Here is a 22225-nt window from a genome sequence, read left to right on the forward strand (position 1 = left end):
GTGGGGAGAGCTCTTATGTAGAATGAGGCAATGAACCAAGTTGTCTGTAAACTAGCTGAGCATAATTGAAGTTTCCTTTGGCCTAGTCCACCTTCATCGCATATTTTGTTTCTCTTTTGGACAATGGCTGGAGTTGCTGGTACAGCAGAAAGTTAAGTTTGTTTCCTTGCCTCATCCTGTTTGCAATGCTAGATATGAGTCCTGAGTTGACCTCCCCTTTGCGGAGAAGCCCCTTTTTGCCTTCACAGATGATTTGAAGTAGGGCGGAGCCACCGAAGACAGAGTTGTGATGCTATGCTAGTGCTTGGAGGAATCAAACCAAATGACTGATACAGGGTTTTCTCATTCTGAACAGACAAAACAAAGAGCTTTAGCTACAATGCCCCACAACCTGAGCCTATCTATGTGAATAGTCACGGTGACTCAGCTCATCAGAGCCTTGTTCCACAGATGCAAGTCTAGCATGCATTAATTCTGATGAAGTTATCAACACCAGCAAAGAATTTTGGGTACTGAAGAACTTGAAGCTATCAGGATCTGGAAATGACATTGACTCAAATTTATGTAGCTTTTTTTTAAACATCACCGTTAACCTTGCTTGGCAGAATTAGGATCACCGAAAGAGGGAAGGTGAGTGCTGGCCAAATACAAATATCATATACAATTCAGATATTATATTGTATTCATATCACATTTGCATAGTGCTTAGAAGAAGAATATATTTATAGTATATTATATTCATATTCCCTCACAGATATTTAGTAAGATATGAATATGTTGAAATATATCTGAGTTATCTGGAATGTGAACTTGAACTCTAAGTAGTCAATATCATCTGCCAACCCCAACTTAAGCTATTCCTTGGTAATGATACCAATCAATCCTGTCTCTGTTGTTGTTGATAAGTGCACATCAGATATTGTATGCTTGAGGCTAGAGAATACTCCGAGTCCAGTATTCCATTGGCCTGTGACCAGAAATGTGCAATTTAGCCAAGGGCCAAATTTGGTGTGGCCTCCTGTCTCGTATAGTAGCTTTGCCATAGGCACAGAAAATTTTGGCAATTGGGACATATTGGGATCAAAGAAATGTGTTGTGACCTGTGACAGGCAGGAAATTTTAGGCCAAAAATGGCAATGTGATTATAACAGCATGTTATCGGCTGACATGCTACAATAGCTGAATACTTGAGGATAATTGAATAAATATAATGTATTCATAATGTATGATGATATATTCAGGTGAGTATAATCAATCTTTAAGGGTTGCACCGACATCTTATTATATATATATATCCATAATGTTTAGAATTTAATGAAAGATATTTATTTATGGCCAGTACTAGTCAAGGTTTAGTGGTGCAATGCCCGGGGCTCGAACGCTGGACGAGAATGGTGATGGGATCACGGCTATCTCCAAACGTTACCAAAACTTCATCAATCAGAAATTGGCATAACGTTTACATACATCTTGCCGTCCTCCATCATGTCTGTCGGAGCACTCCCGCTACTGGACCTCGCCCCCGAGCTCATTCACGCGTGTCTCTCATTTCTCCCTTTGGACGACATCGCGTCGTGTTTGCACGCCGGAAGTCGCCTGCTGACAACACTTATCCTAGATTCTCCCGCCATCCGCTATCGCATCGAGCAAGAGGAAGCAGGGGTTGAAGAAAACCCTTACTCCTCCGCCTTGGCAGGTCTAGATATCTCCGCGCGCTTGGCCGAGCTGCGGGCCCGCGAACGCCGTTGGCGCGAATTTGACCCAGTTTCGCGTCACAAAATCGATTACCCCACATGGCCCGTGCTGCTCTATACCATCCACGCAGGACTTTGGATAGCGGCACAAGAAATGCAGGACACAGGCCCGGGAGGCTCTGCTTTAGCTGATGCTGTGCGGTATGTCGACATGTCGCCTCAAGCTCAGCCAGCTGAGTGGCGCACGGTATTCTCTGGGACGCCGTTTGCCAACTTTGCCACCGCTCTGGAGGAACACGATCTTCTGGTAATCTTCACCGTGTAAGCTATCTCTGTTGCTACAGCCACGTATTGATGAGAATTCCAGCGTTGTATGTCCCGATGAACCCTCGATGGTCTCCATCGACGCGCTTATGCTCACGTTCTCGACCGGAAGCCCACATGCAATGGCATCCTTGCCAAAGGTTCATATCACCCGTCGAGCAGCGAACAATCCTATTAGCGATCTTAACGCCGAGGTTTCAGGCGACATGATTGCCCTCGCCATATACAACGAGAACAACATGTACGCGGACACAAACTATCTCTATGTTTTGAACTGGAAAACCGGGACCATTCTATTGGTTTGTCATGTACTGCCATGAGGTATTTTAACCAGGTTTTGCAGGGGCCCACCGTAATAACTTCCATTGGCCTCGCGTTTCTGAGCCCGCGCGACCTTCTGATCGCAAGCGCCTCAAAAAATTGTCTATTCGTTTACTCCTTCTCTGACTCGTCGACTTCTCTCGTCCCGACAATCATAAGACTGTGGCTGCCCCAGGTTCGTCCACGTACTGGTATCGTTGGTCCACAAATGCAATGCCGGCGCTCGCCCAACCCACACAACCATTTATCCCATCCACGGTATCATGCGGCGCGCTTCCCCCCGGCCCCGAACTGCGCCAACATCTTCCTGTCATACGAGACGATTGATGTCGACAGCGACGAATGCGAAACGCATCCGTATCTCATGGTCCCGGAGTACATTTTGGATGCAGTCAAATTGGCGAGGGAAGACGAGATTGACGACCCCAAGCCCGAGGTGGAAATCGACTGGGAAATGTGGGGCGAGCGCTGCACGCGGTGGCTGTGGCCTCAAGACGTCGCTGGCGCGTGGATATTGGCCAGCTCTGGACACCGAATGGTCGCTTACCCGCCGTTCAACCCACAAGCACCGCGGCGTGGGCCCAAACAGATGCAAATTCTAGATTTCAATCCACGCGGCGTCGCAGCTCTGCGCAGTCAGCTTAAGAACGGCGAGAGGGTCAGCGATACTATGCGGCTAGTCCTCCGCAACACACTGCCTGTGTCCCAGAAGGAAACCGCTGGATTTACGCACTATGCACAACGGGTGCGGTCGCGCCTTCCTTATATCGAGATGACCGCGCCGGAGGAGTATAAATTCGATAATGTCTATTTGAGTGAGGAATTCATTATTGGGCGGACGGTGAGTGCTTTTTCGTGGGATTCGCTGGTATTCACTGATTCTCCTTAGTATGGCGAGGAGGAGAAGGGTATAGTCGAGAGTCTGGAGGTCCTCTATTTTGGATAGTGGTTTCAATTATTATTGATGGTCATGGAATGAATGGGTTACAAATCGGATGGGTATTCGATAGACATGTTGGCGACTACCCATCCCGACAAGATCCGTTTCGATTATGAGCCAGTCCTGAACATGTGTCAATTTATGGAACAACCAAAAAAAAGACGGTACCTTCACTGATATCAGACCCGCATCGAAGCTAGGAACAGCTAGTTTGCCTTCGCCAGACACACTAGCGTCGAAGTCCAAGGTTATTAGGTCTTCAGACTGTGGAGGCGCTGCGCTTGCTGATATTCGGGGTAAGGGCTTTGTTGATGACATTATCATTCTTATGCTGGCCGAGAAATTGGGGAGTTTAACAGAAGTAACTCGTAGGATGCCGATCCGAGGCATTACCAGAGAGTTTGAGCATTTCCCGACCAATTGTATGTGGAGGGGGATAGCATCGGAGAGCGCAAACGTCCGTGTAGACGGGACGAATACCTGCATAGTACGATGAGCCACAAAGAGCGGTAAAGAAACTGTAGTGCCGACATCGGTAGTATGGTCTGCTGAGAAGGAGACGGAGTTTTTGAGCCAGTCGCCAAAGACGCTTTTAGACGTCCCGTGGGCAGCAAGCGGTAGGCCGCGCCAGGGACAATCGTCGGGACGGTATATGATAGGAAGCTCGTATCTATGGGGTGTTATCAGAATGGGATCCAACATTTGCGTGGCATTATTCATACTGCTGAGTGCGAGGTTTGCGTGGCCGTCCCCACAGGCGAGCAGATGATGCTTTCGCCACAGAAAAGACAAGCCGGTATGTTGTCTTCGCATGTGCGGACGGAAAGCTCACTGTATGTGTTGGCGGGAGAGTATGCTCGATACCGACATGAGTAAAATGACTAGGAAGCTTGAAGAGAAAGTCGAAACAAGACGAGGAAGATTGAACGGCGTCCGCCAATGGGTCCGAAGCAGGGAGCAACTGGAGGTCTTCGTTGATTAGATCGACGTTAAGCGCGCCGGCCTCGAGGGTGTTTATGCGGAGCGTCCCTTCAAGCTTGCATGTGTAAATTGGCTTGACAGTTGGGATGGTCGCGGGCCCACGTACCCGAACAGAAACTTCTCTCCATTGCCTTGCATTACCACCCAGCACGATACTCCCGCGGATGGTGTCCTGCATCCCGTAACGCGGCGGTTTGGCCACGATATCCTCTTGGTCGAACAGCAGGACCGTGCCGAATGGGAAAGGCTTGCTTGAAAGCGACCTCGTCGTTGACCGATGATTTGACTCCAGAGTAAGCGAGCCTTCCGGTTGGAGTAGGGATTCGTGCTGCGTGGGATAGCGCGAGTACACCGGTAGCTCGTGTTGTGTTGAGCAAGAGCCGACTCCGTAGTATTCTGGTGGAACCAGACCGGTCGACGGGCCGGCATATGGTGGAGGAAATGGCGCGTTCATAATGTTTGCCGTGAGCGGTTCGTGCTGGTGACCATTATATACCCTTGCTCCGTCAGCACCACCGCTGACTTATCATAAGTAGCATCCATCGCCGTTGCGGGATTGACGCGGAACGTCGTGGAAACAAATCTGGAGGCTTAGTCAACCCACTGAAGCCATGTGCAAAGAGTGACGTCACCTCTTCCCTCTTTCCTTCGGCCATGTCGGGACGTCGGTACCGCACAGATGCGCAGACAGGACAACGTGGACGATCCCGCCCAGAATGATGAATCGGATGGCCCCTCAACTTCCGAGCGACACTTCAGGGCCCTTTATGGGCAGAAACGAAGGGGAAGAGCAGCTCATTGGCCCTGTGTCCCCGGACAGTACGCATCCTGCACAATTTTTAGCACTTCCCAATACCATTCGCTTCGTCCTTCCCGTTCACGTGCACCTCTGCGAGGCTCTCTCAATTTTTTCCCTCTTCGCACTTGCTTTGCACACATGGGCGAAGATTTTCTAAAGATTTTCCTCCGTTCGGATGTTGAAATGCTTGGTTGCCCTCGTTGTGGGGAACACGATGGGGTGTTTCGAAGAAGCAAAACATTACGTTGCGTGCGATGCTTCTGAGACATCTCCGGGTCTTCTGACCCCTCTATATAAACCCACCTCTTCGACCGCATGGAACGACCCCGCCCGCTCCAAGGCTTGCCCTACGCCATGGCTCGTCACTCAGCGGCGTTACTGCTGCTTTTCTTTTGCGCCACGACCTTTGGCGGCTCCCGGGCCAACGTCCACGAACGACTCGGCATCAACCAGAGCGCCCCCGCAAACGGGAGACTGTCTCTGAGTGTCGCGTCATGTCCAGGCTACGCACTGAGTGGCGTGGCCACGAAAAAGAACGGGTTTTCGGCGAAGCTTGGCCTCGCTGGACCCGCCTGCAACGCCTTTGGCGTCGACGTCAAGGATCTGACGTTGGAGGTTACATACGAGACGGAGTCGCGGTATGTGCTGCTCTCTCTCTCCCTTTTCTCGTGAATGACCTCCATCCTCCAGGTTGCATGTCAACATCTTCGACACCGCCAACTCGCAGTTCACCATCCCCGCCTCGGTCTTCGAGCCGCCAAAACCCTCAGGCTCCGTGACCTCAAAAACCTCGGACCTTGTTTTTAACTACAACAAGTCTCCGTTCGAGTTCTGGATCACCCGCCGCACCGACCCGCACGCTGCGCCGTTATTCGACACGCGAAAGTCTTCTCTCCCGCCGACACCCATACCGGCAGTTATCCCCACAGACAACTCGACAGCTTTGGAAGCATTCCCATTGGTTTTCGAGAACCAATACCTCCAGGTATGTCCCCTTCTTGGTTATATTCACCATCTCATGTGTCCTTTGAAGCTCACATCTGCCCTTCCCCTTGACGCAAACGTCTACGGATTGGGAGAAGTCATCGCAAGCAGCGGTCTACGAAGGGATGTCGGCACGAACGGCGGTGTTGGTACAATTCAAAACATGTGGAGTACGCCGTCCCTTGACAGCTGTCCGGTTCCCATCTGACTTCCTTCAGGTCGCGACATCGCCGACCCCGTCGACGAGAACGAATACGGGGTTCATCCCATCTACATGGAGCACCGCTTTAACGCGACCTCTTCTACTTCATCCACACACGGGGTGTTCCTGCTTTCCGCCAACGGCGCCGACATTCTGCTCCTGACACCGCCGTCGTCCAACACGTCGCTCGTGCAGTACCGCATGATTGGCGGCACCTTCGACTTCTACTTCTTCTCCGGACCCACACCCACGGATGTCATGCAGCAGTACGCCGCACTGGTCGGAACGCCGACCTGGCAGCCGTATTGGGGATTCGGTAAGCTGTCTACTAGTTTATTGAATTCAATTCTCATGCATGTGTTGATAGGCTTCCACCTCTGTCGCTGGGGCTACTCCAGCCTCGATGTCCTCAAAGACGTCGTCAAGTCCATGCGGGACGCGAACATCCCGCTCGAGACGATGTGGAGCGATATTGACCTATATCATGCCGTTCGGGACTTCACCTCCGATCCGGTTAGCTTCCCAGGCGAGGGGATGCGGCAGTTCATCCGCAGCTTGGTGTGTGTTTTAGCGTATTGTGCAAGGACTGTGCTCATGGCTCCGACAGAAAGCGAATAATCAGCACTACATCCCGATCGTTGACGCAGCTATTGCGAAAGAGGTTAACAGCTCGGACCACGTATGTATATCCTTTCATTCGCTATTCTCTATCTGATCGTTCCATTAGTATAATTCATACTCGAAAGGCGCCGAGCTCGACGTCTTTATCAAGAACCCCGACGGCAGCGAATACGTCGGGCAGGTCTGGCCCGGCTACACTGTCTTCCCCGACTGGTTTGCGCCAAAAGCGCTCGCGTGGTGGACTGAGGCGCTCGGTAACTGGTCCAAGGAGGGTGTTGAATACAGCGGCATTTGGCTCGACATGAACGAGGCCAGCTCGTTCTGCGACGGTTCTTGGTGCGTGTTTTCTTGCGTGTCTTGTACTCAGACTAATGGGCGTGTTTATTAGCGGAACTGGTATCGATATCAGCAACACCTCTGGTGAGTTCCCCGGTTTCTCTATGAACTAAAGTTGAGCTTTCGCTAGTCCCTTTCATCCTCCCCGGCGAACCAGGTAACCTTGTCACGGACTACCCGGAGGGCTACAACAGCACCATCTCGGGGCCGAGCGGTAACATAACCGTGAATGGAACCCTCACATACGGTGCATCGGCGTCAGCAAATGGTCTGTCTGTCCGCGGAATCGGCGCAGGAAAGCAGAGTGGCATCGAGGTCAATACCCCGCCGTATGCGATCCATAACGGTATGCTGCTTTACTTCTGAAAGGTGCAAGTATAACTTATTTGTATAGGCAACGGCCGTCTTTCCTTACATGCGCTTGCCACAAACGCGACCCACCAAGGCGGCTACCTCGAGCTCGATGTCCACAGCCTGTGGGGCACGATGGAGGCGATCGCCACGCACAAGGCGCTCAAGACGCTGTTCCCCAAGGAGCGCCCCTTCATCATCTCGCGGTCTGCCTTCGCCTCCGCGGGCAAGTGGACCGGCCATTGGCTCGGGGACAATTTCAGCACATGGAAGTCGATGTACTACTCGATCCAGGGCATCCTGCAGCACCAGATGTTCCAGATCCCGATGGTCGGCGCCGACACGTGTGGCTTCGTGGGGAACACGGACGAGGAGTTGTGCTCGCGGTGGATGCAGTTGGCGGCGTTTACGCCTTTCTACAGGAACCATAACATCAAGGGTGCCATCTCTCAGGAGCCGTATCGCTGGGACTCGGTCGCGAATGCATCACGGACCGCGATTGCGGTGCGATACTCGCTTTTACCATATTGGGTGAGTGGTTTCTTGTCGTCTCGGCCCAAAGGCTAACACATTAACAGTACTCGTTATTCGCGAATGCTTCGCTAGACGGTACTCCTCCAGTCCGGGCCTTGTTCTGGGAGTACCCTAACCAGCCGGAACTCTTTGCTGTTGACAGACAATTCCTCATCGGACGAGACATTCTTGTCACGCCCGTCCTGACACCAAATGTGTCCACCGTCGATGGTGCGTGTCTGTTATGTACCTGTGTTTCCTTCTTACTCTTGATAGGCATCTTCCCCGGCAAGGGCAAGTCCGTCTGGCGCGACTGGTACACCCACGACGTCGTCAACGCCTCCATCACCGGCAACACCACGCTTTCCGCGCCGCTCGGCCACATCCCGGTCCATGTCCGGGACGGTGCTGCGATCCTGCTGCATCAGAAGCCGGCGTACACGGTGGAGGAGACGCGCCAGGGCCCGTATGCGCTGCTCGTCACGCTGTCGGGGTCCGGCGCGAAGCAGAGCGCCTCGGGCAGCGCTTACGTGGACGACGGCGCGTCGGACCCGCCCGGCCCGGCTCGCGTCCTCTCGTTTGCGGCGCGCACCGGCAGCGTGCGCATCGGCGGGACGGGCAAGTACAAAATCTCACAGAAGCTGGCGCAGGTGACGGTCCTGGGCGTGGCGAAGAAGCCGCGGGAGGTTAGTGTGGACGGCAAGAAGGCCAAGTTTGAGTGGACAGCGAGGCAGCAGCGGCTGGTCGTCAGCGGGCTGAGCGTGGATCTGAATAAGGCGACGACGGTGGAGTGGGAGTAGGAGAATCATACCAAAAGGACACAGGTTGTATTTCCTGACGACTAATGTATAGTGCAAACGATTGGTTTTAGGACGGAGACAAATTGCCCTTCCGTTTGTGGGTAGTTCTATCCAGTGCAACAATCGGCTCTATGCATATCGCACTCCTGAATAAGTCACGCATCGGTGTATCCGTCCACCTTTAAGGGCAAATAGATCGCATATCCAGCGTAGATACTCGTCGTCAAGCGCAAATGGACCCGTCGGAACACAAGCGGTTGTCGAAGAAGAGAAACCAGCTCGCGTCAATCGCCCAGTTTCCGATCCGATGTGGGAATCTGAGCACCGGTTAACATTAAACTTGTATTAAATAGGCCGAAAAATGGATAACGAACCTGTGTATAGTCGGTGATCTTTCCCAGGACCCCGTCAGCGCATTCAGTATCTTGACGCGAGCAATTCAGTACTACATAGTCTGATGATTGTTCATTCTGGAGCGCTCGCTCGCCCACGGTGGGCAAAAAGGCCGAGAGCCCTGAGGTTATTGGGAGACCGTGACTATTGATTAATATTCCAAGCACGGTTCATTTAAGACGGTGGATGGAACGAAGACAATTGCATACTCACGAGTCGCGATGCGAGTCAGCTCGATCCTCTTCGTCTTCATCGTGGAAACGAGCGTCAAAGCAGCCAAGACTGCAACACGCGCCTCGTCATTTGCAGGCTCTACTACCGCAGCGATCTTTCCGCCAGTTGGAGCCGACACCGCGGCAAATTCGCTATTCCCAAATCCAAGCGTCGTAGGCTACGCTGGGCCAACAATCAGTGAGTACCCTTCTGCACAGACAACTTACGCATGGTAACTGACTGCGCCAAAGCTGGGGACGAGGCTGCGGTATTGCAGACCGCACCAGCTGCCCCGTTCGTTGATTCCGTCTTCCCGCTCGTTGAACCGCAACCGCTCGAGGCAGCGCCGACTGCCTCGTTCGACATCTTGACACATCTCGGGTCATTGTCACCGTTTCGATCCCTCCCGCCAACCACGTTCGGTGTCATAAACGCCTCTGCAGTAGTGCCAGACGACTGCACACTGACACAGGTCCATTTACTCCATCGCCATGGAGCGCGTTACCCAACCATCGGCGCGAACGAGGTTGCCGCAGCCGTGCATGCAGCGGCAACAAGCGAAGAAGGCTTTGAAGCAACGGGACCCCTCAAGTTCTTGAACACATGGACATACAAACTCGGAGCTGAGATCTTGACGCCATTCGGGCGGTCACAAATGTGCGCAAAGTCGACTATTTCGCGAATGCGAGGAGCTTAAATGCGATAGGTTCAACCTAGGCATGGGATTCCGTGTTAAATATGGTGCGTGAAGGAGCAAGCCCACTTACAGAGCATGACACCATCGTAGGCGAATTGCTAAAGGAGGCGACGGAGCTTCCTGTGTTTCGAACACTTTCTGAAGGTTTCAATAAGTTTCCGCTATCCTACTAGTCAAAGAACTTACCATGATGAACTAGAACGTATGGTCGACTCCAGCCTTCATTTCGCTGCAGGGTTTTTTGGTGTCCAATCTTACTCGACATCCTACCACCAGCTCATCGAAATAGAAGACGATTCGGGTTCGTTCATTGGCAACAGCACGCTCTCGCCCTTGAATTGTCGGATCCTCCATACAGATGTCGGAAGTTTCGGGGCGGAGCAGGCAAGGGGGTGTCACGTGTCAAAAAGTGACAACCGGGATGGTCGGTCGGTCCCCCCTCCGGACCCTTAAAAATTTTTTTTGGTAGAAACTTTTTTGGCTGAAATGGTAAGTCAAAATTGTCTTAAGATGGGTTACAAGTACTGTTTGGTGCACTATACATCCATAATTAAGTATCAACAATCTCACAAGTGGTTATTTTTCAGTATCTCATCATTAGATGGAACATTGTGACAAATCAGACCATATGGGGATGGATATCTGTACTCTGGAGTGAGATTTGTAAGACAATGACTATATCAGGACTTTGTCTACAAGATATATATATAGCTAGAAGTCTATATTTCTATTAATGTTCTTGGAAATTCAGAGGACTGACTGAGTTTGATGCTATCAGAACACATGACTGTGTGAATTACCTTCCTAATATGGTAATGTCACATCACAGTCACGGTCGGTGGGTTCCCTGGAAGGGCTTAAACAAAAAGTCCAACATATGTTCCGTTATTTTTTTTCTGATACCCCCTTGGGAGCAGGCAGAGATATGGAAAGTGAAGTATTTGAATGCGACCCACTGGCAGAAGCGTCTGCAGACGTTTATTGATGGTAACTTGACATTAAACATCGGCACAATCTTCGCGATGCAGAGCCTTTGCGCATATGAGGTATGTAGATTATTATTATTATTATTATTCGGGGCATAAGGTCCCAAATCTGGGTACCGCCCGACTCAAGAGGCTAGCGGGGGTGAGCTGTACCCTCCAGGGAGTACGTCGACCCCCTACCCGCTCTCAGGAGCCATACAATCAAGCACTAAGCTACACCCGTGACGTTGCCCTCACACCGACTATGAACAAGCGGACCGGAGACCCACGCGCCGCGGCCGGCCCTCGCAGGGCAGGATCACTGGATAAAACCCTCCGTGAAAACCCAGTGGGAAAAAACCCGGTGGGACGCAGACGGAGTTCTCCCCTCCTGCGTGGAAATCCCCAGGATCCACCGCTAACACAAAACGCGCGTCAATCGCAGCACAATCCGCTTGGGTCAAAGACTCCGCACTGTGCAGCACCCCCACAAAACAGAACAAACTCCCGCCCCCGCCGTATCAATCTCACCTCTCACCCACTGAATTCTCGCTATCGCTCCCCGCGGCCTCCTCCTCACTAGATACTAAACAAAATAAGCGACTCACCTAATCGAAACTCGGAGTAGACAGTGGCGCTGGGGTATTCTTCATTTTGTGGTCTTTTCACCGAGGAGGAGTGGAGGGGATATAACTACTGTAGCATTTTATTCAATTCGGCGCTCGAAATTGGTGTGACATCGGCGCCGAAATGAAATTTTCGGCGTCCGGCGGCTCCAAGTGTGACCGCCGAAAATTTTGGGCAGATTACGGCGCAGCCCGCCGGGCCGCGCCACCCAAAAATAGTAAATCAGCTGAGGGAATTCAGCATCTGGGCTGTCGAGTGTGACCGCCGAAAAAAATTCGGCATTTTAAGGCCGGTGTGACGCGTGACCGCCGAATTGAATAAAATGCTACAGTACTTCTTCGGTTAACATGTGCCTTTGCACATTCACAGATGGACACTCACCCTATGGTAGACCTCGACTTTTGGTACTCGTATGGCCCAGGCTCGCCCTACTCAGCGGCACTCGGTATCGGGTGGGTCCAAGAGCTCGTGTCTCGCTTGACAGAGACCCGTCTCGGCCCTGCCAACTTCACCACCTCCCTCAACGCCTCAATCGTCACCAATCCGACTCTTTTCCCCTTCGCTCAACCAATCTACGTGGATGCGACGCATGACGCGGTTATCGCTGCGGGTAAGGTCCATGAATTACTTGCTTGATGAGTGCTGACTCACTAGTCTATGAAGTCGTTACCGCCCTTAATTTCACCAGTCTTGCGGGAAATGGGCCGCTTCCGACAGACCACATCCCTAAGAATCAGGTCAGCACATTTGTTCATGTATAGAACACTTACTGAGCCATGGACAGACGTACTTTTGCGCAACAAATATCCCCCTTTGGCGCAAACCTAGTGGGCCAGGTCCTCTCTTGCCCCAGCCGAAGTCCTGCTTCCTCTTCAAGTTCCGCGTCGGCTTCCACCCACATCCGTTGGTTGTTGAACGATGCAGTGGTGCCCCTAACGGGTCTTTCTGGCTGTGCATCCAACGAAGCCGATGACGGACTCTGTCCGCTGATGAATTTCGTGGCCGGGCTCGAGCAGCGCATTGCTGAGGTGGACTTCGGGTTTGCTTGTTTCGGGAACTACAGTGTTCCGACGCCGGATAACATTATCGATGGCCGTTATCCTCAGTAGAGTGAAGACTTACTGGTAGTTGTGCTGTATTTCCTGGCCTTCCCCCACGAGGTTCTTGCTGAGTCCTGGCTTACGTCATCGCACGTGATTATCTCGGCCGGACCTCCGCCATCATCAACAAACATTCTTTTTTTTTTTTTTTTTTTTTTTTGGAGCGTTTGGAGTAATGAACTTCAGTCTGCAGAAGCATTCCAAAGAACATCCGCTGGGTGCACTGGGAATAGCCAGTAAAAATGCCGGGAAGTAAGCTCAGGGGGAAAATGCCTTTACGCACGTTTTAAAACCAGTGTGGGACTCCTACTGTTAGTGTGGTTCATCCAACACCTTTCTTCAAAGGTAGAATACCCACTAAAACCCCCTTTTCATTTATCCAGTTATCCGGCAAGGAGTCTTCATCCAGCAGAAGTCCACTCCAAGTATTTAGAACTACTTGGTGATCAATAGCTAATTTATCAAATTTATATTTATTAGTCAAGATTCTATCTCGTTGCAGTATTGAATTTATCATTGTAAGCCATCGATTATGTATTTCATTAACTTGGAAAATCTTCTGAGGATTTTTTTAGACGTCTTTCATTTTGTATATTCCAAATCATATACCATGCAGCTGATACTAAAATGCTGAACAGTCGATCTTTATGAGGCTGAGGAGTACCTTTATTATTATGAAACTTAGTTAGATTACACCCTAGCACTAATCCCCATTCAATTCTTGGCCATTGGCTAAATTTCATACTCCAGAGCTGCTCAGTTAGTTTCCATATATATTCTTTCTAAGGCAATGCATTCTAGCATAATATGTTCTAGAGTCTCTGGAACCTTACACAGAGGGCATTCACCAAATGATTGAAGGTGAGGAATATTATCCCAGAATAGTCCCACTTTGAAAGTATTATGCATAGTTTTCCAGAGAAGATCTTTGATTTTGCTACTGAAATGTAATGGTCTGATTGATTTCCATATAGCTGCATCTGTAGGTTCATAATTAGACACTTCCTTTATTGTTTCTCTAGTTCTTTCTAGGTTACTAAAAGTTGACTTTCGCACAGGAATTTGGTAATTTGATTTGATAATCCTGGAAAACAATCTTTGTGAACCACTTTGTATTGAAATACCGGGTGTATGAAAGGTAAATTCAGGTTGTGTTTCTAAGACCCATGGTGTGAAAGGTTCATCAGTAAGTAAGCTAGCTTTATTATCAAGAATTTTACTAAAGCAGATTTTCTGTGTTCTCTCTTTCATGTAGGATAAGCATGCAATAAACAAATGAAATATAGGGTTTGCCATGTCATTTTCAAGCAAATGACGTTTCTTAACCAATAAATCAGACAGCAATGGATTAGTAATACAAATATTAACTGTACAATGAGGACCAACTAGCTCAAGTACCAGCATTAGTGCACCTAACCAGGCTGTCTGAAGGTTCAAAGGTGTTGATGTATCAGAGAAAAGAATTTCAAAAGTCTTATTATCACCACAATCTTCATTTGAAATCATTCTCAATGCAACAAATAACCTAGGTTTATACTCTCCTGAACATACAACTTTAACATTTATAAATATATCAATATCATTGAGTTCTACAATTTGAGTATTATGTCTTCTTGCTGGTTGAACGGACATGAAAAAATCATCCTCTACAAATATTCTGCACACATTAGCTAGATCATCCACCTTGTAATTAGGGTCAAAGGTGTGTTTATATTCACTTGTAAATGGGAGTGAATTCTGTGATCGTTCTTGATCAGTAAGACTCAATTCATTAACAACACTACAGAGAGGATTCCATTTATCATGAATACATAATATGAGTTTTTGAGCTATATTAATACATTTTCCAGGATGATCACATCGTAGTATTTTCCTGTCATAAGAACATGCATTACAGCCACAATTCTGTCTTGAGATACCTGAAAGATTAATTGTATGTGGTTTTTGACCTGCTATAGTTCCTCTGTTTGCCAAGGTTAATGCATCTCCTACTGTTTGCACTCCATGATTAAATTTTAAGCAATCAATTCTAGTATAATGTCTTAGTAAAGATTTGTATGAGTTCTCTTCTACTGAGATATGATACCATATAGGCATTTGTAGTTTAACGTCTAAATCAATTTGTAGTCCAAATATTTTCAAGTTAAATTTTTTTGCAGATTTAATCATTCTTTTGATTTCTTCTGGTAATCTTGTAGTTTTAGAGATAGGCAAGGTCATTGATTGTAAGAAGAGATTAATCATAGTCCCCTCAGGTTTTTGAAGGTAACTTTGTGTCCAAACATTATCTATCAAACTGTCAACAAAGAAACACCAAGATGGTCTATGATCTCCTTGAGAAAGATATATTTGAAGATTCCATAAATCAATTGCTTCATTTCTAGATTCAAGATCAAATATATTTCTACCTCCCCTCTCAACAGGCAATCTCATAGTTTCATGAGCCACTCTTGCCTTTTCATTTTCCCATAGAAATGCATGTTGGATTCTTTTTAATGTTGCTTCAATTTCTTCTGGCATACCTTGAACGCGTGTTAGATATTGTGTTCGCCCTGCAATGCTCATATTTATTATATGTCGTTTGCCTTCCAGTCCAGGATTAGCCCATATAGCACGACCTAAGTCCCCTCTAATTTTTTCCAGTACTGATGGCCAGGGATTAGAGCTTTTCAGATTATTTCCTAAATGTGCCCCTAACATCCTAAAGCTTTCATTATCTTGTAAGATTCTCATTGATTCTGGAATAATACCTTTGGGTGAATTTGAATTTAGTCTTCTATCATTTATAATCCCTGCTCGGTATTGATTATGACCAAAAGGTACAATTACTGTTTTAGAGATATTGAACTTGGCAGTTGAGGCTTTGCACCATGTATCTAAAATTCTCCACAATAATGTCCAAGAGTCATAGCTAGATAGGTATATAGTTGTATCATCTGCAAACAGTGAGATAAGAAGCCTACGTTCTGTTCCGGGTACTTTGATTCCTTTCAACTCTGAGTTCCTGAGCATGCATGCTAATGGTTCAATTGCAAGATTAAATAATAAGCATGACAAAGGATCTCCTTGACGTACTCCTCGTGTTACAGTAAATGGTGAGCTTAATTCTCCATTAATCATTACCATGGTTTTTGCTCCAGTATATAAATTTAGAACAGTATTAAAGAAACGAGGAGGAAAGCCCATATGAACCAAGACCTTCTTAAGGTAATCATGGTCAATCCTATCATATGCCTTTTCCTGATCCAAGGCTACTAATACTCCATTTTCTTCTGCTACATCTGCATAGTCCAATAAAAATTTAGCTAATTTAACCTGATCTTCAATTCTCCTTCCCTTCATAAATCCAGCCTGGTCAGGATTCACTAAATTACTTGCCACATTCATCAGTCTTAGAGAATAAGTTTTGGTCATCAATTTATAGTCAGTATTTAAGCATGTGACAGGGCGATAGTTGGAAATCAAAGAGCGATCACCTTTCTTGTAGATAGGGCACATCCATCCTGAATTAAAAGTTGAACCTTCATTTACTCCATTTTGTTCAATGTCTTTAAACACCTTAGTGAGAAAGGTTATTATATCTAAAGCTGGAAGATCTTTAGACTTAAGTTTTCCATATCTAATATCCAACATCTTATAGAATTCATAAGGGATTCCATCTAAACCTGGTGATTTATTATTATTGGAGAGTTTGAGAGCATGTTGTATATCAACTTTATTAAATTCTATATTCATTTTGCTATACTCATCCTCAGAAAGATGAACCTTGCAATTTTCCAAAACTATATCTGTGCTCATAAGCTTGCCATAACCTCCATCATCTAGGTCAATGTCTTTAGTCTGGATAGAATCATGGTAATCTCTTGCCATTTCACTCATGAGTTTAGGATCAGACACATATTCAGTTGAATTTCCTTGAGTAGTTGATTCCCTGAACTCATATATATAATCTTTCTGCTGGTAGCCTTTTAAGGACTTAGTCCAGCTAGAAGTTCTTAGGTTTTCATTTGTGGCATGATATGCTGCCTCTCTCTGTGATTTCTTTATTTCTGCTTCCTCTAGTAAATGAAGTTGAATTTTCTGTTGGAGGACCACAGCTGACAAAGATTTGTCCTCTTGGCTTAGGGATTCATCATGTAATATCAAATCAATTTGAACTTGTAAGTGTCTTACTTTTTTGTCTGTTGCATTTATTCCCCTCTGGGTGCAAAGCTTACCATATTCTACAATTTTTTCTTTCCATCTTTCTAAAAGGGTTTGATAGTTATGATGGGGATCTCTTATCAATGGGTTCAATTCATTCCCTTCTTTCTCCATTTCCACTCCACACTGATTTACAAAGTTCATGAACTTGGAAGTTCTCAATAGGTAAGTAGGTAAGGACCACCTTTTACCATTTTTAATTTCCTTTCTGGCAACTAGTTGAACAGTTACTAAACAATGGTCAGTTCTAATTCGGAAAGCGAAAACACACGACCTGTAGCCAAAACGTCACTCTCTTCATAGTGGATCTCCTAACAGTAAAAAAAAATTGATACATATGGGCACCAATTGTCAAGTTCTATGGAGTCCGGGCCCGCTGAACTTGTCAAAGCAGCCTTTAAGCAGGTCCTCAACAAGTGGACAACAACTCAGGCATCAGTGTATCCCACCACCTCCCCGTGTTCATTGAGATCGCATACCCAGCGAAGACTCTCAAAATACTCGTTGTCGTCAGATTGGAGTTGGGCCGCCGGGAGGGACGCAAGTGGTTGTCGACGGAGAGAAGCTCCGGGGCGGGCGTTTTCGTCAGACGACGGGCCGGCGTCGGTGCCGGGGGAGGACGTCGGCACCGGCGGCGACGGAGCCGGGTAGGTCGGGGTGGGTGGAATCAACAGAGGGTTGGTGCGGAGCCTGGCGGTGGGCTGGGTCCGCGGTGGCACGCGTATGGGGCCCGGCACGCGGGGCGCCGGGCGGGTCGGCATGGGTCCCCGTGGCACCCGGGTGCTACCAGGGGGCATGGGGGCCGGGGCGTCGAAGACGACGCGCACGTGCCGGCCGTCGCTGCTGTAGCTCGTAGTGACGGAGACACCGTGCGGCGTCATATACGAGGAAACGGATCCGGGCCGGGGATTGGCCAGGGCGATGGGCGGAGCAAACTCGAGAGGACCGTCAAGAGCCTCGTGCCGCGGAAGAAAGCCCATAGGCGAGGGGGTGCGGCTGGGCGGGGCGAGGGCCATGATTCTGATGGTTATTTGTTTGTGTTGGGAGATGGGAATTGGAGTTGGGAGGCGAAGGTTGGAGACCTCTGCTTATATACAGCTGCTGGGCCAACGACAAAGCGTTCGGCATTGTTCGGGGGTACTAGCGAGCTTTGACTCTCGCGCTTTGTCGCGCGCTTTGAAGCCCGGCCCGGGCCCAGCCCAGTGGGTACCCACAGAAGTTAGAACGCAGGCAAGTCCGCTTGCACACTGAATCTGACTCTACATTCAAACCACCCACAAACTGCTGCCATCGAGCAATCCCGGTAGCATCCCCTGTCACTCTGCGCCACTCCCTACTAGAAAATTCGAAGTCCTGCAGCCGCACACAGGACAGCGCAGGGGACATGACAGAGAGCTGCTCGACGGTCTGCTGGTAAGCAGTCCCATCATCGCTATCCCCCCAATCTGCGTTGGGAGGGACAAGCATCGCGTCTTCAAATTCTGCTGCCAGCACGTCCGAATCGTCGAACTCGAAAGGTGGACGTGCGCGATTGGACATCGGAAAGCGATGGAGATGCAGACTCGTCAGGCGTCGCATCTTCGGTAGACAAGTGTACTGGAAATAATCCCAGGCTTCCTAGCTCAGCTTTTTTAGTCGTCAAAGTTTGTGTATATTTAGTCAACTGGATACGCACCGTGGATGGTCTGCCGGTATAGTATACGTACTCGAAGTGCTCCAGCGCCGGGAGTTGGACCGTGATGCAGGCGAGGACATCATCGTTCCACACAGCCACGGCCAGAGCAAATGATTTCAGTGGGTGCTGTGCGCGGTATAGGCGATCGACGAGCCAGATCGCGGCCCTGTCGGGTACAAAGCCCTGCACCGCAACCTGCTCCAGCGTCGACGTTGCCGGAATAAGCTAGGGTGCTGTGAGTAATGGTGGTTTCGAAACGGTTTCAAAACCGGTTTCGAAACACGTGTTAGTTTTGAAATCGATGGCCAGCCGACCCGGTTTCGAAACCGACACGTGATCCTCCGGGCAGCCCGGGCCTGACCGCTGGGGCTTGATCGCCTCAGAATATCACCTGCGATCACCTACCGAAGGCCAAGCAGGTGAGTTCCCGCGGCAGTGGAGCCGCCTCGGCCACCAGCTGGCCTTGGCCCATGGCATACTCCTCGGAATTATCATACCCGGGCCCGTCCCCAGCTGCCGACTGTCAGCAGACCCCCCCGGCCGGCCGGTTTCGAAACTGTTTCGAAACGGGGGGTGTTTCGAAACCGGTTTCGAAATCGGTGTGAGTAATGCTTTTTGCATTACTCACAGCACCCTAGAATAAGCTGCTCCAGAACGAACAGCGGAACTGTCACGGGCCGGAGGCGGGGCATGGGCTGGAGTCGTATCTAGTCGGATCCGCCGCCGACAGAGATCACACAGGAACGGCGGGTGGTACAGCCGCGGAATGATAATATCTAGGCGTGAGAGGTTCTGCAGCGAGAACCCCTCCACACAAGAAAAATAGGTCGACAGCCTAGAGGCTTCGAACGTCTGGCATGAAGAGAGGCGGGGCCAGGATGTGTAGCGACTCCACTCTACGTGTCTTTGAAGGAAAGCGCATCCAAAACGACAAAAGATGCGACGCAGCAACGTGCAGGCTCCAGTAGCGCAAATTTCGGATGAGGGCATGCAAGGCATTGCAAGCTGGCGGTATGGAAGGTGCTGGAGATGCGGGAGATGACTGCGAGAGTGGCCCTGTCCGCCTGGTCGAAGATGAGCATCCAGACTTCCAAGGGTATGGGTCTCATCGAGGTGAGAAGTGATGTGAGTATTGCGTAACAATCATGACTCACGCTGAATATTGGATCAAATACAATTTCTCGGAATACTTATCTATATTTCAAGTTCGGGTTTGTATGTCCAGATCCAAAATTCCACGCACCCACTTATCCAAAGTAAAGGACCTCCAAGACCCCCCCCCGGGCGCCGACCGTGTCACCACTCTGAGCAAGGACTCAGAGTCAGTTGTAAACACATTACAAAAAAGGCGCTTACTGCTAGTGTCCGCCCAACAATAAACTCCTCACTCAAGTAGACGTTGTCGAATGTGAAAGTTTCCGGCACAGTGATCTCGATATACTGGTTGTCCGACCGCACGCGCTTGTCAAAGTGCATAAACCCGGGGGTGTTCTTTTGGAACGCCTTTGAGTCAGTGCGGACTAGCCGCCTATGATCGCCAATGTTAGCCGGGGCACCGGGGCCGTTGTCGACAAGACTCCGCAGCGCAGCGACACCGTAGGGATTAAAATCCAGTATCTTCATCCGCTTCGGCTGGTCACGCGGCGCCACGGGGTCGTACGGCGGATACGCGACCATGCGATGTCCAGAGCTCGCGAGTATCCAAGCGCCTGCGACCTCTTGTGGCTCCAGCCAACGGGTGCATGTTTTTCCCCACGTCTTCCATTCAATTTCCACCTCACCCCCGTCCACGTTCCCGTCCCTTTCCTCCTTGATCGATTGTACAACATCCAGAATGTATCCCGGAAAGAGGACAAACGGGTGCATCTCGCGGTCGTCGCTGTCGAGATCGATCGTCTCGTAGGACAGGAAGACATGGGCAGAGTTCGGCACAGGGGGGAATTGTGCTTGGTAATACTGTGGGTGAGATAATTTGTTGTGTGGGCTGGGCGAGCGACGACATTGCATTCGCGGACCGGAGATGCTCGTGCGTGGGCGGACGCCGGGGAGCCACAGTCTTGCCGTCGTGGGAACGAGGGCGGACGACGAGTCGGAGAAGGAGTAGATGAACAGGCAGTTTTCTGTCGCACTCGCAATCATAAGGTCGCGGGGGCTCAGAAACGCCAGGCCAAAGGTAGTGCTGACAACCGGCCCCTGTTGGAATCCAACATTATATGCAGCTCCAGTACTTTGGAATGACACACCAGTAAAATGTTCCCGCTTTTCCAATTAAACGCGTACAGGCAGTTCGTGTCTGCGTACATCTCGTCCTCGTTGTAGATTGCGAGCGCGACGAGGTCTCCGGAGATTTCGGCGTTGAGGTCGCTGATAGGATTATTTGACGCTCGACGTGTTATATGGACCTTTGGCAAGACTGCTATCGGATGTGGGCTTCCCGTTGAAAACGTGAGCATGAGCGCGTCGATCGAGACCATCGAGGCATCATCAGGGCATGTAATACTAGAGTACTAGTCAACACCAAAGTGAAAATAGGAAGACATTGACATACACCGTGAAAATGACCAGCAGATCATGCTCCTCGAGCGCGGTTGCGAAATTTGCAAAGTTGGTCCCAGAAAACACGGTGTGCCAGACCGCGGGCTGCGCTTGCGGCGCCATGTCTATATAAGACAGCGAGTCGGCAAGCGCCGATCCCCCCGTACCATGTGCTTCCCGCGCCTCCAGCCAGAGCCCGGCGCGAATGGTGTATAGCAGTACCGGCCATGTCGGGTACTCGATTGTGTGCCGCGATACCGGGTCGAATTCGCGCCAGCGGCGTTCGCGGGCGCGCAGCGCGGCCAATCGCGCGGATGTATCCAGCCCTGAAAAGGCAGATGAGTAAGGGTTTTCTTCAACCCCCGCCTCCTCTTGCTCGATGCGATAGCGGATGGAAGGAGAGTTCAAGATGAGTGTTGTAAGCAGGCGACTCCCGGCGTGCAAACACGACGCGATGTCATCCAGAGGGAGGAAGAGGAGACAAGCGTGGATGAGCTCCGGGGCGAGGTCCAGCAGCGGCAGTCCCTGGGACATGATGGCAGAGAGAGGCTAAGTTTGGGACACCGAAGATTTGTGTCAGTTGACATGGCAATAGCCGGGTGTCTGATGACGTTATAGAGGTTTGTTTTTGTTGCTTAAGCCTGGGCCCTGATGTACTTATCGGAAGCAACCACTAGAAGAAACTGGCAGCGGAGTGAGCTATTTCCATCATCCGAGTCTGCCACACGAACAGTTGTCACAGGAGAATTTTCTAAGAAACAATCTGGTCCATCTCGATTCTTCATAATTGTGATGAATTTAAGAATAAAAGTACTGACATATCCCCCCAAATTAGAGTATGTATCATGCCCCAAGAAATTGGAACAAAGGTTTTCTCAAATGTTCATTCAAGGTCCAAAAATCACCTGTAGTTCTATACATTCAAGTTTGACCACTGCATTGAGTGCAAAT

The 22225-nt window shown here is 49.5% G+C and overlaps 6 protein-coding genes across 6 annotated transcripts; 4 read left to right on the forward strand and 2 right to left on the reverse strand.

The window, feature by feature from the left end:
* Positions 1-1479: 1479 nt before the first annotated feature.
* Positions 1480-3285, forward strand: MIND_00636900 (uncharacterized protein; the record flags this gene model as incomplete). The annotated part of the gene is made up of 4 exons (XM_037363106.1): positions 1480-2015; positions 2062-2317; positions 2362-3180; positions 3229-3285. The coding sequence occupies exons 1-4, from the start codon at positions 1486-1488 to the stop codon at positions 3283-3285; spliced, it is 1662 nt and encodes a 553-aa protein (XP_037221027.1). The 5' UTR covers positions 1480-1485.
* Positions 3286-3297: 12 nt separating this feature from the next.
* Positions 3298-4714, reverse strand: MIND_00637000 (uncharacterized protein; the record flags this gene model as incomplete). Its single annotated transcript, XM_037363107.1, has 5 exons — positions 3298-3402; positions 3448-3759; positions 3811-3949; positions 4002-4315; positions 4367-4714. The coding sequence occupies 5 exons, from the start codon at positions 4712-4714 to the stop codon at positions 3298-3300; spliced, it is 1218 nt and encodes a 405-aa protein (XP_037221028.1).
* Positions 4715-5374: 660 nt separating this feature from the next.
* MIND_00637100 (Glycoside hydrolase family 31 protein) lies at positions 5375-8866 on the forward strand (the record flags this gene model as incomplete). The annotated part of the gene is made up of 12 exons (XM_037363108.1): positions 5375-5697; positions 5750-6044; positions 6093-6213; positions 6262-6561; positions 6613-6803; positions 6853-6924; positions 6973-7202; positions 7255-7286; positions 7333-7548; positions 7597-8084; positions 8132-8297; positions 8343-8866. The coding sequence occupies 12 exons, from the start codon at positions 5375-5377 to the stop codon at positions 8864-8866; spliced, it is 2958 nt and encodes a 985-aa protein (XP_037221029.1).
* Positions 8867-9480: 614 nt separating this feature from the next.
* On the forward strand, positions 9481-10342 carry MIND_00637200 (3-phytase A; the record flags this gene model as incomplete). Its single annotated transcript, XM_037363109.1, has 4 exons — positions 9481-9670; positions 9724-10129; positions 10179-10213; positions 10260-10342. The coding sequence occupies 4 exons, from the start codon at positions 9481-9483 to the stop codon at positions 10340-10342; spliced, it is 714 nt and encodes a 237-aa protein (XP_037221030.1).
* Positions 10343-12145: 1803 nt separating this feature from the next.
* Positions 12146-12734, forward strand: MIND_00637300 (Phosphoglycerate mutase-like protein; the record flags this gene model as incomplete). Its single annotated transcript, XM_037363110.1, has 3 exons — positions 12146-12371; positions 12416-12498; positions 12546-12734. 3 exons carry the CDS (start codon positions 12146-12148, stop codon positions 12732-12734), a joined length of 498 nt encoding a protein of 165 aa, XP_037221031.1.
* A 7252-nt stretch (positions 12735-19986) lies between these two features.
* On the reverse strand, positions 19987-21823 carry MIND_00637400 (uncharacterized protein; the record flags this gene model as incomplete). The annotated part of the gene is made up of 4 exons (XM_037363111.1): positions 21288-21823; positions 20983-21238; positions 20096-20932; positions 19987-20043 (listed from the first exon to the last, which is right to left on the reverse strand). Exons 1-4 carry the CDS (start codon positions 21806-21808, stop codon positions 19987-19989), a joined length of 1671 nt encoding a protein of 556 aa, XP_037221032.1. The 5' UTR covers positions 21809-21823.
* Between the last annotated feature and the right edge of the window lie 402 nt (positions 21824-22225).

The sequence above is a fragment of the Mycena indigotica genome (genome assembly GCF_014461135.1).
Source record: "Mycena indigotica strain 171206Taipei chromosome Unknown Mind.scaff0005, whole genome shotgun sequence".
Lineage (NCBI taxonomy): Eukaryota > Fungi > Basidiomycota > Agaricomycetes > Agaricales > Mycenaceae > Mycena > Mycena indigotica.